At 34.6% G+C, this 15,146-nt stretch overlaps 1 protein-coding gene across 3 annotated transcripts; it reads left to right on the top strand.

Annotated features, from left to right (window-relative positions):
- Positions 1-2,530: 2,530 nt before the first annotated feature.
- LOC115986318 (protein transport protein SEC16B homolog) lies at positions 2,531-13,510 on the top strand. 3 transcript variants are annotated; one of them, XM_031109181.1, is made up of 14 exons: positions 2,531-2,667; positions 2,976-4,815; positions 4,944-5,264; positions 5,888-6,004; positions 6,289-6,411; positions 6,531-6,698; positions 8,860-8,985; positions 9,094-9,228; positions 9,528-9,655; positions 9,773-9,881; positions 9,961-10,269; positions 11,629-11,772; positions 11,853-12,154; positions 12,332-13,510. In XM_031109181.1, the coding sequence occupies exons 2-14, from the start codon at positions 3,070-3,072 to the stop codon at positions 12,861-12,863; spliced, it is 4,260 nt and encodes a 1,419-aa protein (XP_030965041.1). In that variant the 5' UTR covers positions 2,531-2,667; positions 2,976-3,069; the 3' UTR covers positions 12,864-13,510. The 3 variants fall into 3 exon arrangements, with proteins under 3 accessions (XP_030965041.1, XP_030965043.1, XP_030965042.1); XM_031109183.1 differs by having other exon boundaries at positions 2,931-4,815; XM_031109182.1 differs by having other exon boundaries at positions 2,878-4,815.
- Positions 13,511-15,146: the final 1,636 nt, after the last annotated feature.

Genomic DNA, 15,146 nt, shown 5'->3' with positions numbered 1-15,146 from the left:
TATTATTATCAAAGATTGATTACTTTTGTCTTGCCATTTATTAGACATAATGGAACATCCCATTCTTATTTATGGCTCTTTATTATATCACCTCCTTTTTCAATAAAGGAACCCTTGCTTCATAGTAACTCGGTGACTTCATGCCAATTATGCATCACCCATGGATTCAATTGCAGCTTTTTTTGAAACTATCATAATTGACAGCATTGAATGAAATTGTTGCTTCACACATTCACCTCGCTATATTGCCCTGTGCCTTTTCTCTTAACTCCTACTTGTAAGTATCATTAAGTATTGATTCTTCATTAAAACTCTTTACTCCTACTTGTAAAGTATCATTAATAGTTGATTCTTCATTAAAAAAAAAAAAGTGTTTTATTTTATCCCTTTCCATTCTTTCCAATTTGTGATGTTGTTATATGAGAATGAGTGGCAAATGTAACATGTTGGGATAAGGTATAACTTGATTAAATTGGTTAACTAATTGAAAACCATAACATATACTATATATATATATATATATATATATATATATGAACCCCTGTCCCACAAGCGGTAATGACAACTTCCCTTAGACCTACAACTTCCCTTAGACCTGAGAAAATAGGCAAATAATTGAAATGGGCATTACACATGCTGGTGTGATGCAGCGGTGTGATTTTCGTTGAGAATCTTGAGATTACTAAGTAAGGTCCACATATAAAAAGAAAATGTGAACATTGAGTTGAATTTTGAAAACTTAAAGTGTACATTTTTCCGATTTTTGTTTATTCTTAATTTATAGTATAATATAAATCAATGAAGGGGATATATAGTGGCAAAACCAGATAATGGGAGGCCTGTAGATACTAGATAATACTTACTAGAAGAGATATTTATCATAAATGTGTATTATGTACATGTGAATTCAATTTAAAATAGAGTAAAAAAACTAAAAATAAAAATAAAGAAATGGCGTAAAAATAGAAACTGGATCAAATTTTATGTGCAGAGAAAAAAAATCGATTTGTTTAGGTATGATTATTTTAGAAATTGATAAGGCAAATCTATATTTGTTCCATATGAATAATTCAATATATATATATATATATATATAAATCGTCTGTCTTAACTTTCGACCAAGTATACTGAACTTTTGGCTAAAAACATTTATCTATCCATTTAGTTAAAAATAAGTAGATTGAGAAATTATTCTTAGAGTATATGAAGGAACACAAAAAATACATTAAAACCCTATGCGTAATATTGTATTAACTTAATTGTGGATTTCAACCTTATGTAAAAACAATATGTGATAAATACAAAATGTGATTGGGATTGGAGCATCATTATCTATTGTTGACAGAACAATTGGAGAGGGTGAGAGGGTGACTTAAATTTATTTGGCAAACATTATATAAAAAGCTTTTTTTTTTTTTTTGATAAGTATTAAGGTCAAAACCACAACTAGATCTTACAATACATTTGCATGAATACCATGGTGTACTACCAGTCACCAATCTACCATCACTCATTGATGTCCTCACTATCCCCATCTTCCTTTCAAAAGATTTAAAACTAACCATCATCAGTTCATCACAAAGATCTTGAGTTTCTATATATAGTAATGACTAACGATGTATATATAGCTTAATTGTCTTGAATTAGCTGTAGTTTATGGCAATTATAGTAAAGATATTCAAACTAAAATCTCTCTCTTCTTATTTATTTTATTTTTTTCTAAGATAAAGATTTAGGATTCCATACAACTAGGACAAATTCTAGAACCATAGCTTATTCCGCACCGAATTTCACAACTATTTGATGTCGTTGTCTAGAGTGATGGAAAATATGATAAATTTATGTGAAAGTAATAGACAACTAATCGTAATTTTAGAATGTTTATATGAAGATTAAAAATTTAAAATGACAAGCAACCAGTCATAATCACAATCTAATGTGTGAAGATTTAAGATAAAATTTGTGAAAGAAGTTGAGAATTTGGAATGTTTATTTTTGGCAAGTATAAAAAATGAAAGGATAGGTATAGTTTCTAAGGTGTACTATAATTAAATTTAAACACATTATAAAAAAAAAAAAAAGAATTTTATCGATATTAGAATATTTATTTATTTTATATATATATAAGGAAGTAGTGTCCTAACTTTTGACAAGATTGTTTAACTTATTATATTCATGAAATATCTAGAAATCTCAAGTAGCGATATGTAATAAATCTAACGTGGAACTTTTGGATTAACGTCATACCGCACCACACAAGTACCCGCTCAAAGGTATAATTAAATTAAATTTAATTCATATAGTAATCTAATATAATGCCAATTATATCTAAACTATATCTTGAATGAAACAAAAAAGAAAAGAAAAGTCAACCAAGTAAAATCTATAAATCAACATACCTAACCATCATTTTTCCACTAAAAGACCCATGATCACGTGCACCTAAAAAACTCATACACCAGTGGCACGTGGAGCAACATATATTATATAATATTAAAAAAAAAAAAAAAAAACCCAAAATTTATAAACTTTTTGGTGGGTGCGGTGTTTTCTCTTGTTTTCCCATTTTCCCACTACTGCTATTGCTATGCCAAATCCATGTTTTGTCTCAGTTGCCCATTTCTCTCTCTTTCTCTGTGTTTCTCTCTGTACCCTTTAATCTGACAGGTAAGCAATTCTCATTCTCTCATCATTTGAAGTTTTATCACTCAATCAAATGCTTTAATTGCAATTTGCAAGTACTTTTTCTTGTGGGTTTTGGCTGAAAATTTTCCATGCCAAAACCAAAGTCAAAATAGAGTTTTTTTTTTTTTTTTTTTTTAAGAGATTGTATAAACTATAAACCCCTAGATCTTTTGTATTTTGGGTTTGTTTAAGATGGGTCAATGGTAATTTGTTTATTTATTTTGTGACAAATTTGGATTGCCCAGAAATTCATAGCTCAAAATTTGTCAATGTGTTTGTGTTTTGTGAAGGAATTGTGAATAGTAGGGATTGATTGGAGTTGATTCTGTTGTGGGGTTTTTTGTTTGAGGCTTAGGGGTGTTGCTGTATATATATAGATAATAGATGGCTTCTTCTCCTCCATTTGAGGTGGAGGATCAGACGGATGAGGATTTTTTTGATAAACTTGTTAATGATGAAATTGAATTTACTGGATCTGTGCCTAGTGTTGTAAAGAATGATGCTTTAGATGAGGCAAAAGCGGTTTCTAATCTAAGGATTAGCGAAGTGGGGGCTGCCGGAGTTGACTCCGGTGGCAATGATGGTCTTGAGGTCAATGATGAAATGGGCCATGAAGATTTGGTTGTGTCTGCTGCATCATTGGATGCCAATGAGGAAAATGTGGTTGGTGAAGTGGGCAATTCGTTGGTACCCAGTAATACTGATGAGTCTAATAGTGTGGTTGGCAAAGAGAGCGTTCCATCAGTAGTGATACCCAATGAAACAAATGAGGGTAGCGAAGTGGGGAAAGGGGAGGAAGGTGCATTGCATAGTTCAGTGGGTGAGAGTAGCGTGTCTGTGGGAACGGGTCTGAAAGTTGTTCAGTGGAGTTCATTTGAGTCGGAGGTGGATGATAATGGTGGTGAATTTGGCATGTACTCGGAATTCTTTAGTGAATTGAAAGATAACTCACAAGACCCTTTTGAGAATGTGACGAATATGGGCAAGTTGGGGACAGAATCTTATTTTGTGGATGGTGTTTTGGAAAACCCAGTTGCTGATTTGGGGGCCTCCAATTATGGGCAACATCAAGAAGGTCAATACTATGGGGCAGTTACGGGGCAGAATATAGATGGTCAGGATTTGAGTAGTAGTCAGAATTGGGAAAATCTTTATCCAGGGTGGAAGTACGACACAAACACTGGGCAATGGTATCAGTTGGAGGGTTATGATGCAAATGCAAGTTCAAGTGCTGATATTAATGTGAATGCAAATGATCATGCAAATGCAGATGCAGTTCTTTCAGACCACACAGTAGGTGGTTATTATCAGCAGCAAACAGCTCAGGCTCAGTCTGTTGTTGGAACTGTGGATGACGGATGTACAACTGGCAGTGTCTCTCACTGGAATCAGATTTCCCAAGGAAATATGCAATACCCAGCTCATATGGTATTTGATCCCAATTATCCTGATTGGTACTATGACAGCATCACTAAAGAATGGAAATTGTTGGAAACATACACTCCAGCTTCAAATCAGTTAACAAGTGTAGATTATAATCAGCAATATCAAAATCAGAATGTGGAGAATCATCAGTCACAAAGTCTAGATAGTCAAGAACATGTTGCAAACTGGGATGGATCTGCGAGCACTTACAATAACCAAACTGTGAATATGTGGCAAACTCAACATGTTGCAAAGAGCGACACAATTGGGTTTACTGAAAACCAGAAATTAGGGAACCATTACAGTTCCACTGGTCATTTAACTGATTCTGTGGATCAACAGTCGGGGTTCGTTCCTCGTGGATCACTTGCTCAGTATGAACAGCCAAATCAAAGTGTTGACAGCGGCCGTAGGGTTGCTGAGTTTCAAAGCTTTATTCCTGATGAAAATTTTTATCAGCACCAAAATCAGGCCAAGGACCTAAATCAACACATGCATTTCTCACCTGCTCACTTGGGTAATCAGAAACCAGTGAATTTTTCACAACAGCTGCCACAGAATGGAACTCAGTTCTCTTATGCACCAAGTGAGGGGAGGTCATCTGCAGGACGGCCTCCACATGCTCTAGTCACTTTTGGTTTTGGTGGGAAACTTATAGTCATGAAAGATAATAGTTCTTTTCTCAGAAACTCATATGAAAGCCAGGTTAGATCTTATTTTCTTCTGATTTCAATATCTACTTTTACTTTTCTTTTCCTACTACAAAATTATTTAATACTTATTGTTAGTGTTGCTACCGCCTATAATCGGTGTTGGTGTTTTCTCATGTGAAGGACTCTGTAGGAGGTGTGCTTAATGTTCTCAACTGGATGGAAGTTGTCATGGACAAAAATGATTCTTCAAGCTTTGGATTGGGTGCTTGTGATTATTTTTATGCATTGTGCCAACAATCTTTTCCTGGTCCCTTGGTTGGTGGGAGTGTTGGAAGTAAGGAGTTAAACAAATGGATTGATGAAAAGATTGCTACCTGTGAATCTCCAATCGTGGATTATAGGAAAAGTGAAGATCTTAGGTTGCTTTTTTCTTTGCTGAAAATATCATGTCAGTATTATGGAAAACTTCGATCACCTTTTGGCACTGACCAAGCCTTGAAGGTAAGATCGGAAATTAATTGTTCCTAATAGTTCTATTTACACACAACCTATCTGGGTATCTGATCGAGAAAAAAAAAAAAAAAAAAACCTTCCATTATGAATGGAACATTTCAAGAGTGGCAGCCATCTTTAGGAAAGTATAGTGCAATAGATTTTCAAGGATTATTAAAATTAAGCCCCTCCCATAAATTATGGTAATGGAGTTTTTGCTGGCCTCATTAAAGATGATGTATTTTTTATTAAACTAAGGAGAGACTGTTCAAATTTCATGGGACAATGAAATTTCCTATCACAAATTTTTTTATTCACCCATTACCTGCTGTTTATATTTAAATAAATATCAACGAGTGTACTTGTATTTATTATTGTTTTGAATGCTTTGAAGTGTCTGGCTAGTTAGTATTTCATTGAACACTTCATTTAAATTGGATGTGTTTTGTATGCTACAGGTTACTTTTAAAATAAAACATATTTCTAATCTTAATTTCTTAATATGTATCGTAAAATGTAAGTGTGAAGCCCATAAATTTTCTCCGAAAGACTCAAAGACATCAATTCAAATTTTTTTCTCATGAGTTTGATTACTGGCCATTGATCTTTCCTGGCTTTTTAAATTTAATTAGGAAAGTGATTGTCCTGAGTCAGCTATTGCTAAGCTCTTTACAACTTCCAAAAGAAAGAGTGCGTATGGTGCACTTGCACACTGCTTGCAGAGCTTGCCTTCTGAAGCCCAAATTCAGGTATCCATATTTGTTTTTCTCCCAGTTTTATGTAGTTAATGCCTTTTGCGACATTGAATATTTTAATGTCATTTAAAACTAGGGAAATGTTAACCAATGCTCTTGAGGAACTATTTTTAGAAACATTTTATTGGGAGAATGATACAATAAATGTTGTTGACAACTTTTTATATTTCCCATGAAAGTGGTGTCAAAACATTCTTATTATGGTTTATTAACAATATCCCTAAGAGCATCCGTTAACATGACTCTTAAAACTAACATTACTAATTGATCTGTTCAAGGCTACCGCACTTGAGGTACAGAGTCTTCTTGTCTCTGGTCGGAAGAAAGAGGCTTTGCAATGTGCACAGGGAGGTCAACTGTGGGGACCGGCACTTGTTCTTGCATCTCAACTTGGGGATCAGGTTCTTGCATCAGATTTTAGCTTTCTTCACACGTCTTCCCTGCATAGTAAAAATCCTTACTAGAAGTGTACATGTAGTTGATGCTGATAATGTCTTCTTTCATTTTGAAATGCTGGCAGTTTTATGTTGATACTGTGAAGCAAATGGCACTTAACCAATTCATAGCTGGATCACCTTTGCGGACTTTATGCCTGCTTATTGCTGGGCAGCCTGCAGAAGTGTTTTCTAGTGCCACTACTAGTGGCACCTTACCCGGTTCTGTAGATTTTTTTCAACAGCCTGTCAAGGTGATATATTAACTCAATGACTTGTGCTGAAAAGGTTTTATGTTTATTGTTCTTGATGAATTTATTTGCCTTTGCTATTTTTGATTACTTTGATTATTATTATTATTATTATTATTATTATTATTATTATTATTATTATATATATTTTTTTTTTCTGAATGTGTTTTTTGTCATGAAAATGTTGCTACAGACAAGAAATACTTGGGCTTGCTATTTTTGCTGAATGTGTTTTTTTGTCATGAAACCTTTCTTTAGATGTGAAATACTTAGGTCTCATTCCTGATCCTGCCTGCTAGTTTCCTGTTTCCTATAAGCTGATACTATTCTGATGCTTATGATCTGATTTTTTTTTTTTTTTTTTTTTTTTTTTTGTTATATGTATTTATTGGGGGTGTGGAGGAGTAGGTCTGAAGCTTGATATAGTGAATAGGGAATTGTTCCTTGAATGCATATGTTTTCAAGATCATAAAGTGAAAGATACTTTGGGTTTATAAAGCAAAATTTAAGGACATAATCCATTAAACCCCTCTCTCTCTCTCTCTCTCTCTCACAAACACACACACACACACACACCCTAAAGTATTTTGAATTTCCAGTGAGCTTTGAACCTTGGTATAATGGCAAGTGTCATTCATTCAAGGAAAGTGTCACAAGTTTGAATCCGAGAATTAGCTTCTCTAAAAATTGAGGTTAAAGCTATCTACCAACAACCTCTACTAGGCCCTACAAAACAGGAGCCTTGTGCACTAGGTACAATCTTGTTACTGAGTTTTGAACCCACAACTCACTGTATCTGTTCTCATGGAAGAAGGAAGTGCCATTTGATTTAGAGCTAATTGACAAATTATTTTAAAAAGATGAAAAATCTAAAACAGGGAGAATAAGGTTTTATAGGCTTCATGCAATCAATTGGAAAACTTTGGGCCTGTGCTTTTTTTTTTTTTTTTTTTTGGATTGGTAAAAATGTTCTATTTTAAAATTCATAAAAACATAAAACAATGTAAAAATGCGCTACCAAACTTAATTCTAGAAGCTGTTTCTGGTGAAATACCCGTTTGGTAATGTTGCTTTAGTAACGTTGTTTGTATTTTTTGGAAATACGTGTAGGTGAAAATGTGTGTGAAAATGTGTATAATGTTGTTTAAAAACTGAAAACATGTTGTTAAACTGCTATACCAAATGGGGCCTATTTTTCAAAACACCATGTTCTCATAGAAAATCAAATGATGGATCCTAATTGTTTAAGGGAAAACAGGACCTTTGTAATCATGATAGTTGTAACCTTTTTTAGTAGGTTTTTAGGTAAAATTAAAATGTATGTGAACATCCATATACATGCTCATGGTACTAAATGCACACAAGTTCAGCAACAATTAGAAAAGGTGAGACCATTTTAACAAGAAAGCATCATGCAACGAGTGGAAAAATTAGTAGATTACCCCATGGCCAATATTCTTATTGATATGGCATGGTAAGTTGTGATGTGATAATATGAGTACTAATACTATCAAAAAAAAAAAAAAAACCTTTTTGAATATAATAATGTCTATATGGTGAGCAGAATTGAAGCTGAAGTTGTGGGTAGTGGTAGAAAACAATGTACAGGGTTCTAATGGATGTGAGACCTTTTGATCTATTGTTTTGAATCTCTCATCTATTCTTAGCATTGAGGTGTACAAATAGTAAGTTATGGTATTGTTGGGGGAGGATTATGAATCTTAAGGGTGGGAACTCTAGCTTCCTCTGTGACATATGTTTTTTATCCATGGAAATTAAGGCATGAAGGAAGCTCAATCTGGATTTAAATTGAACTATGTATGTCAAATCAATACATTGTGAAGCTTGGGGAAACAAAATCGAATTGCTTTGCATCAGATGCATAATAAATGTATGAGATCCTAGTCCTTAGCTACAAGTAGTGCCGATAACATGTAATACTCAAATTTATTTATTTTTTTCTAACATTTTTCCCAGCCCTAAAAATATGATGAAAATAAGAACCCTTGAACACGTGTATTTGTTGATTTATATCTTTCTAGTTCTTCAAAATAATTTTGCTTCAGCTAGGGTTTTTTTTTTTTTTGGTTATAATTTTGATTTATTTATTTGTTTTTATGAAACAGCTTCATCTAGTTTAATGATCTTATATTGTGTACTACAGAGTGGGGCTAACTGCATGTTAGAGGAATGGGAAGAGAATTTAGCTGTCATAACTGCAAATAGAACAAAAGATGATGAGCTTGTCATCATTCATCTAGGAGATTGCCTATGGAAGGAGCATGGGGAGGTACGTAACATGTGCTTTCATTTATATTGAGTCTTTTGCTGTTTGTTTTTTCACTGGAAGATCTATGTTTTTCTTTGCTCTCTCCCTGACTCTGATGTAATTGTACAGACTACTGCTGCACACATATGTTATTTAGTTGCAGAAGCCAGCATTGAACCATATTCGGATGCTGCAAGACTCTGTCTTATTGGTGCAGATCATTTGAAATTTCCACGAACATTTGCCAGCCCTGAGGCAATACAGGTGTTCTAGATTACCCTTTGTCTCATATATCAATTCTAAACTAGGATTTTTCAAAGCTGATGCAGTATTTTATTATCTAGAATGTGTGATTTTGATTCTTATTGGCAGCTTGTATTTAGCTTGTAAAGTTTGAATTTCAGTCTGTTCAAGAAGCAGCATCTTTGGTAGCTCATGGATTATGTTGTGGATCGTGACCATTGTTACCAAGTTATTTGGAAATACATTTGCACTCCTTTATTTTCCTCTCAACTATTTTTCTGAATAATGTAAATGAACAAGCTTTATGAATATGTGGGCAGAGGACAGAATTACATGAGTACTCAAAGGTGCTTGGGAATTCTCAGTTTCTCCTCCTACCTTTTCAGCCATATAAGCTTATATATGCCCACATGCTGGCTGAAGTTGGAAAAGTTGCAGATGCTTTGAAGTAAGAATGATTGCTTTATATTGAAGTATGGTAATTTACTTTGTAAAAAAAATGAATAAGTTAATTATGGTTTCTGCAAAATGGCCTTTGGTCTTTTCACACAATATATTGGCTTAGGTACTGCCATGCAATTTTGAAGTTTCTCAAGACTGGTAGAGCACCAGAAGTGGACACATGGAGACAATTAGTGTTGTCTCTTGAGGAGCGGATTAGAACCCACCAGCAGGTTTCTCTCGAACGTTTATTCTTTTCATCAATGAAGCTAGAGGTTTGATTTCTTATATGTGAAGATATATCATGTACAGGGTGGTTATGGATCAAATTTGGCTCCAACCAAACTGGTTGGTAAATTGCTTACCTTCATTGACAGTACTGCTCATCGTGTTGTTGGAGGCCTACCTCCACCTGTACCTTCAACATCACATAGTGGTGCTCAACATAATGAATATGCTTCTCAACCAGGAGGTCTTAAAGTATCGAACAGTCAATCAACAATGGCAATGTCTTCATTAATGCCATCAGCTTCAGTGGAACCCATAAATGAGCGGGCTGCTGAGAACAAAATGCCTAATAGAAGTGTCTCGGAGCCAATCTTTGGTAGTGCTCCTAAGAAGGTAGAAATTTTTGCTGGCTGGTGTTCTGTTTTTTGTCCATTGCTTCATTTCTTGGGATGGCATTTCTTCCTGACATTGCTTACAAAAATTTTTAAAAAATTGAGTTATAATTTGGTTGATTAAGATAATTTAAAGTTCCTGGGTTTACTCTACCTAGGTTATCTCTACCATGGAGTTCTTGATATCCTATCCATCCATTGTGAAATGAGACGATTAAATTTTGTCACATCATTAAAAATTATATGCATGTCAAAATGGTACTAGTCAATGTTTGTTTGAGGCAAAAGTGCAAAGTGCACCCTCTGAGTTTGACCACAATTCATTTCAGCCCTCTGACTTTACTTTCGTTCAATTGAAATCTCTAAGTTTTAAGTTGATTCAATTAAGGCCTGTTTGTCAACTTTTGTTATTAATTTAATTTAATTATTTTAAATTTCTGGAAAATGTTTTTCAATAATTAATTGATTTTTTTTTTAATTTAAAAATTTTGAAGAAACAATAAATAAAAATAAAAATTTGGACACTTAACCACAACATTTAACAAAATTTGATGGAAATGCTATACTTAGAGAACTCGATTGAATGAAATTAAAGTTAGAGAATTGAAATGAATTTTGTTCAAACTTAGAGGGTGGAATTTGCATTTTTTTCTTTGTTTAATTGCTAGTGAAGTGGTGAAATCCAATACACTCATTTCGCATTGGTTGTATTGGATTTTAGGAAGTCCGCAGTGGATTTACCCTTTGAACTCTTAGAGGATTCTTATCCTAATTGATTAGGGTGGCACTGTACGGGTTTACTGAATTAAATTAAGGTGCGTGAATGTCACATATGCATACACACAAAGCTCATACAGTTGTCTAGCCTTACTTATGGTATATTGAAGATACATAAAATTGTGTATGGGGAATGGCTGGGGTGGACAAAACATCCCTGTTCCATAAGTGAGATGATTAGAGTTCTTAACCAATCCCCATATGCATCCTGATTATGGTTATGGCCTTTCCATCCCTACTCTTTAAAGCAGAGGGCAGCACTCATCACCATCCCTACAAATTGCTTATTATAATTTCTTACCGTTGTAAACACATTTTTGAAAATTGGGATGGCGTTTGTGGAGATATCATATGTGAATAATGAAGAGATGTGTTATGCTTAAGGAGGAGGGTTGTGAATTATTATCCTATTGTGAGGTGAAGCTTAGGCATTGTGGCATGGGTAAAGAATTATTGAATTAGTAACTAGTAAACACAATTATTAGGAGGCTCTGTTGGATGTAATGTGAACCTAGATTTAAATGAGAGATGAGGGGTAGGGATAAACTTCTTACGTCAGTTTTTTTTCTTTTTCTTCAATCAGGTTGATTCATCTAAGGAAACAAACTCTTCTGATACGCAAGGAAAGGCATCAGCATCAGGTGGGTCATCTCGTTTTGGTCGTTTTGGCTCACAGCTATTCCAAAAGACTGTGGGATTGGTCTTGAGATCCAGACCAGACCGGCAGGTATGTGAAGTAACTTCCCCCTTTAAGATCATTTTCTTGCATCACCCTGAGAACTTACTTTTCCCAATATTCTTCTGAAGGCTAAATTGGGTGAGAAGAATAGATTCTATTATGATGAAACGCTTAAGAGATGGGTTGAAGAAGGCGCTGAACTTCCTCCACCTGAGGAGGCTGCGCTACCACCTCCACCAACGACTGCAGCTTTTCAGAATGGAATGCCAGATTACAACGTGAAAGATGCACCAAAAACCGGAGGATTTCCCTTGGAATTGGGGCTTGAAACCAAAAGCCCAATCTCTTCTGAACGAAGTTCAGGGATCCCACCTATTCCACCTGGTTCAAACCAGTTCTCTGCACGTGGACGGATGGGTGTTCGCTCAAGGTATAGGCTTTGGAAAACTTCTCTGCACTCTGCTCTCTCTCTCTCTATCTCTCTGTGTTTGTGTGTGTGCGCGTGTTTCAGTGTTGTAATAGGGTGGCCACCAGGAAGTCCATTTGATTTGCATTTTTTCACAACCATTCCTGATTATATATGTAAAACTTACTTTAATTTCTTCAGGTATGTTGACACATTCAATAAGGGTGGTGGGACCCCATCAAATTTGTTCCAGACACCTTCTATTCCAGCTGCTAAACCTGGGGGTGGTTCCAATCCTAAATTTTTCATCCCTGCTCCAGTAGCTTCTGTTGTGGAGACAGTTCAGACACCTGGAGAAAGCATGCAAGAGGCTACTCTAAACAATGCCAATCCACCTACTTCATTTAAAGAGGATTCTATCTCTTCCACACAAAAATCAACATTGCCATCAATGAGTCTGCAGCGGTTTCCTAGCATGGATAATATTGTACAAAGGAAAACAGGGCCAATGGCACATGGAACTAGCTTAGTTCCCCCTCCCTCACGGCGTACAGCATCATGGAGTGGAAACCTTAGTGATGGATGGAATCCTTCAATGATGAATGAAGTAAAACCTTTAGGAGAAGTCCTCGGTATATCTCCATCTTTGTACAGGCCAGGTGACCCTTTATCAGTTCAGTTTCCATCGAGTCGTAATAGTTCTAGAGATGATCTTCATGAAGTTGAAGTTTGAGGCTTAACGAACAGTTCTCTGTAGTTTTGCTTCTCCCGATAAAGCTTGTCAAAGAGCATACTTGTCTCCTCATCTTGCTGTAAGGATTGAAGATGGAGGATGGCAGTTATGGGGGAGTTCAGATTTTTGGTGAAGTCCCTTAGCCATATTGGAAATTCTTATACATCTTAGACGAACATATGATGTTCACTGTTCTAGTTGCTGCCCTTTGAGAAGCCCATTGCCATTGAAGCAATTAGGGCTTGTGATGGTGCACTGCTCTGTGGCCCTTTGTTGATTTATTAGAGCTAGATTGCCTCGAGGAAGACGAGGATCAGAAGAAAGCATCCCTTCTTTCTATTATCAAGGCTAAAACTGCTTACCAAAAATTGCAAAAGGAAAAGAAAAAAAGATATGCAAATTCTGCTAATGAATGATTGTTATCAAAACTTGTCAAAATATGAAAATACAATTAAATGTTGAAAATGGAGGCATATGGTTCGTGTCCACGTTTTATTAAAGTTGAGGCTGGCTGTTGATTAAGGGAATATCTTGTAGCTCAATTAGCACTTACTGATGATTATCGTATTTTTAACGGAGTTGTGTAGAGTCTAAATCCCGACTCAACTGTCAAATTATTAAAAAGCGAAGAATTATTTCCAGTTTTTTATGTTAGTCTCATCTTAGCGAAATTTAACACATCAAAGCTTTAATGGATCAATTCTGAGAATCTCTACTCTACTTTACCACCTCTTTTTTTTTTTTTTTTAATCTTACCTTGAATTGCTTCCTCTTAGCCTTCTTATTTTGCATCTCTTTATAGTGGAGAAAATCGAAAGTCAATAGACTCAATACCCTCTATAAACTCTCAGAAAAGTAGTAACTAAAAAATCCCTAGGGACCTAACGTCAACCAGAAGCCAGAACATTTGATCGCCACTCTAACCCTTTCTGATCACTGGACGAACATTGAAGCCGACTCATATAGTGCTCAGATCGTGAGCCAGACTAAAACTCATCATTTTGTGCTTCATAAGGCAGAGAGCTTCCTAGAAGGGTATGGAGTTTTGAATTTCCTCTATTATGCACAAAGGTGATAGCTAGATAGTGGGGTGGGGGAGGTAATTTTACTGCTATAGAAGTAGAGTTAGATGCTACTAGATCTATTGTTGATGTTTTAGGTAACTCTTCTTATGTGACAATAACATTGTGTCGCCTATTTCGGATGATTGCATGCAGATGTTGTTTAGTTGGGATGAGAACTAATTAACTTATTTGTCCATTCATAATAACTTATTATTTAGGATTTGTTCCCAAAATATTGTAGACATAGCATTTCTCTTTTTTATTAAGAGAATTTTTTTTAATCCAAGTACATGTAATTCCATTTTTATTTTATATATATATATATATATATATATATAAAATAATTGTAAAATTAATCCAAGTTCACGTGATTCCAATCTTGAATTTTATTTTATATGATAGTCCGTCTATGGACTTAACTATTTTATATGAGGATGATCTCAATGAGATGTATCTTAATAGGTATTGCTTGAGACATCTCATGTTCCTTAGTTTTATTGAATGAATCTAATTTTTACCCCAAAAAAAAGAGAAAAAAAAAAAAATACTTGTACCCCTAAAAATTCTATGCATTTCACAAAATCTCATTTACACTTTGTTTTCACATAAAACATTTTTGTATTTCCTGATATGTGGAATGGTACTTACACCCCATAAAATTGTATTATACAAATCTCATTTTCACGTAATTTATTTTGACAGAAAATATTTTTCACATTTTCTAATGTTTGGTACGATGAAAAAATGCAAATAAATGGAAGATATTTTCTATGGTCAATGAAAAATAAGCTAAGTAGAATAGAAAATGTTTTCGTTCTTAAAAGAGCATAGAATGTTTCCCTAAACATTACATACTTACCAAATCACCACAAACATTCCATATTTAACACTTCAAACTTTTTATTTTTTTTCCCTTTTTGATGAAAAAAAAATGGGTAAAGGAGGATGACCGAGTAACACTTCAACCTTTTATTGTGCCAGTAGCATAGCTCATTATATATAAATAATTCCAGGCAAACCCAAAAAAAAAAAAAAAAAAACCTAGTTAAAAATTTATCAAAAAGGTCAAAGTTTGGGTCTAAGCTCCAAACTTCAATTAGCTCAATTGACAACGTATTTTGTGGATTACATATTCTTTTTATATTTTTTATACTTGTAAAAAATTAAATATTAATGGTTATGTTATCAATAAATTGTAAATTTTTGTAGTTTAAAATTA

Source organism: Quercus lobata, chromosome 4 (assembly GCF_001633185.2).
Source record: "Quercus lobata isolate SW786 chromosome 4, ValleyOak3.0 Primary Assembly, whole genome shotgun sequence".
Lineage (NCBI taxonomy): Eukaryota > Viridiplantae > Streptophyta > Magnoliopsida > Fagales > Fagaceae > Quercus > Quercus lobata.
This window is presented reverse-complemented; position numbering and strand designations above follow the sequence as displayed.

What these genes read in the sequence shown, in the direction of transcription:
- LOC115986318 (XM_031109181.1), top strand. Translation starts at nt 3,070, where the DNA reads ATGGCTTCTTCTCCTCCATTTGAGGTGGAGGATCAGACGGATGAGGAT. An exon ending in CTTCTGAAGCCCAAATTCAG is followed by an intron (nt 6,005 to 6,288) that starts GTATCCATATTT and finishes GATCTGTTCAAG; the next exon opens with GCTACCGCACTTGAGGTACA. An exon ending in CGGATGGGTGTTCGCTCAAG is followed by an intron (nt 12,155 to 12,331) that starts GTATAGGCTTTG and finishes TAATTTCTTCAG; the next exon opens with GTATGTTGACACATTCAATA.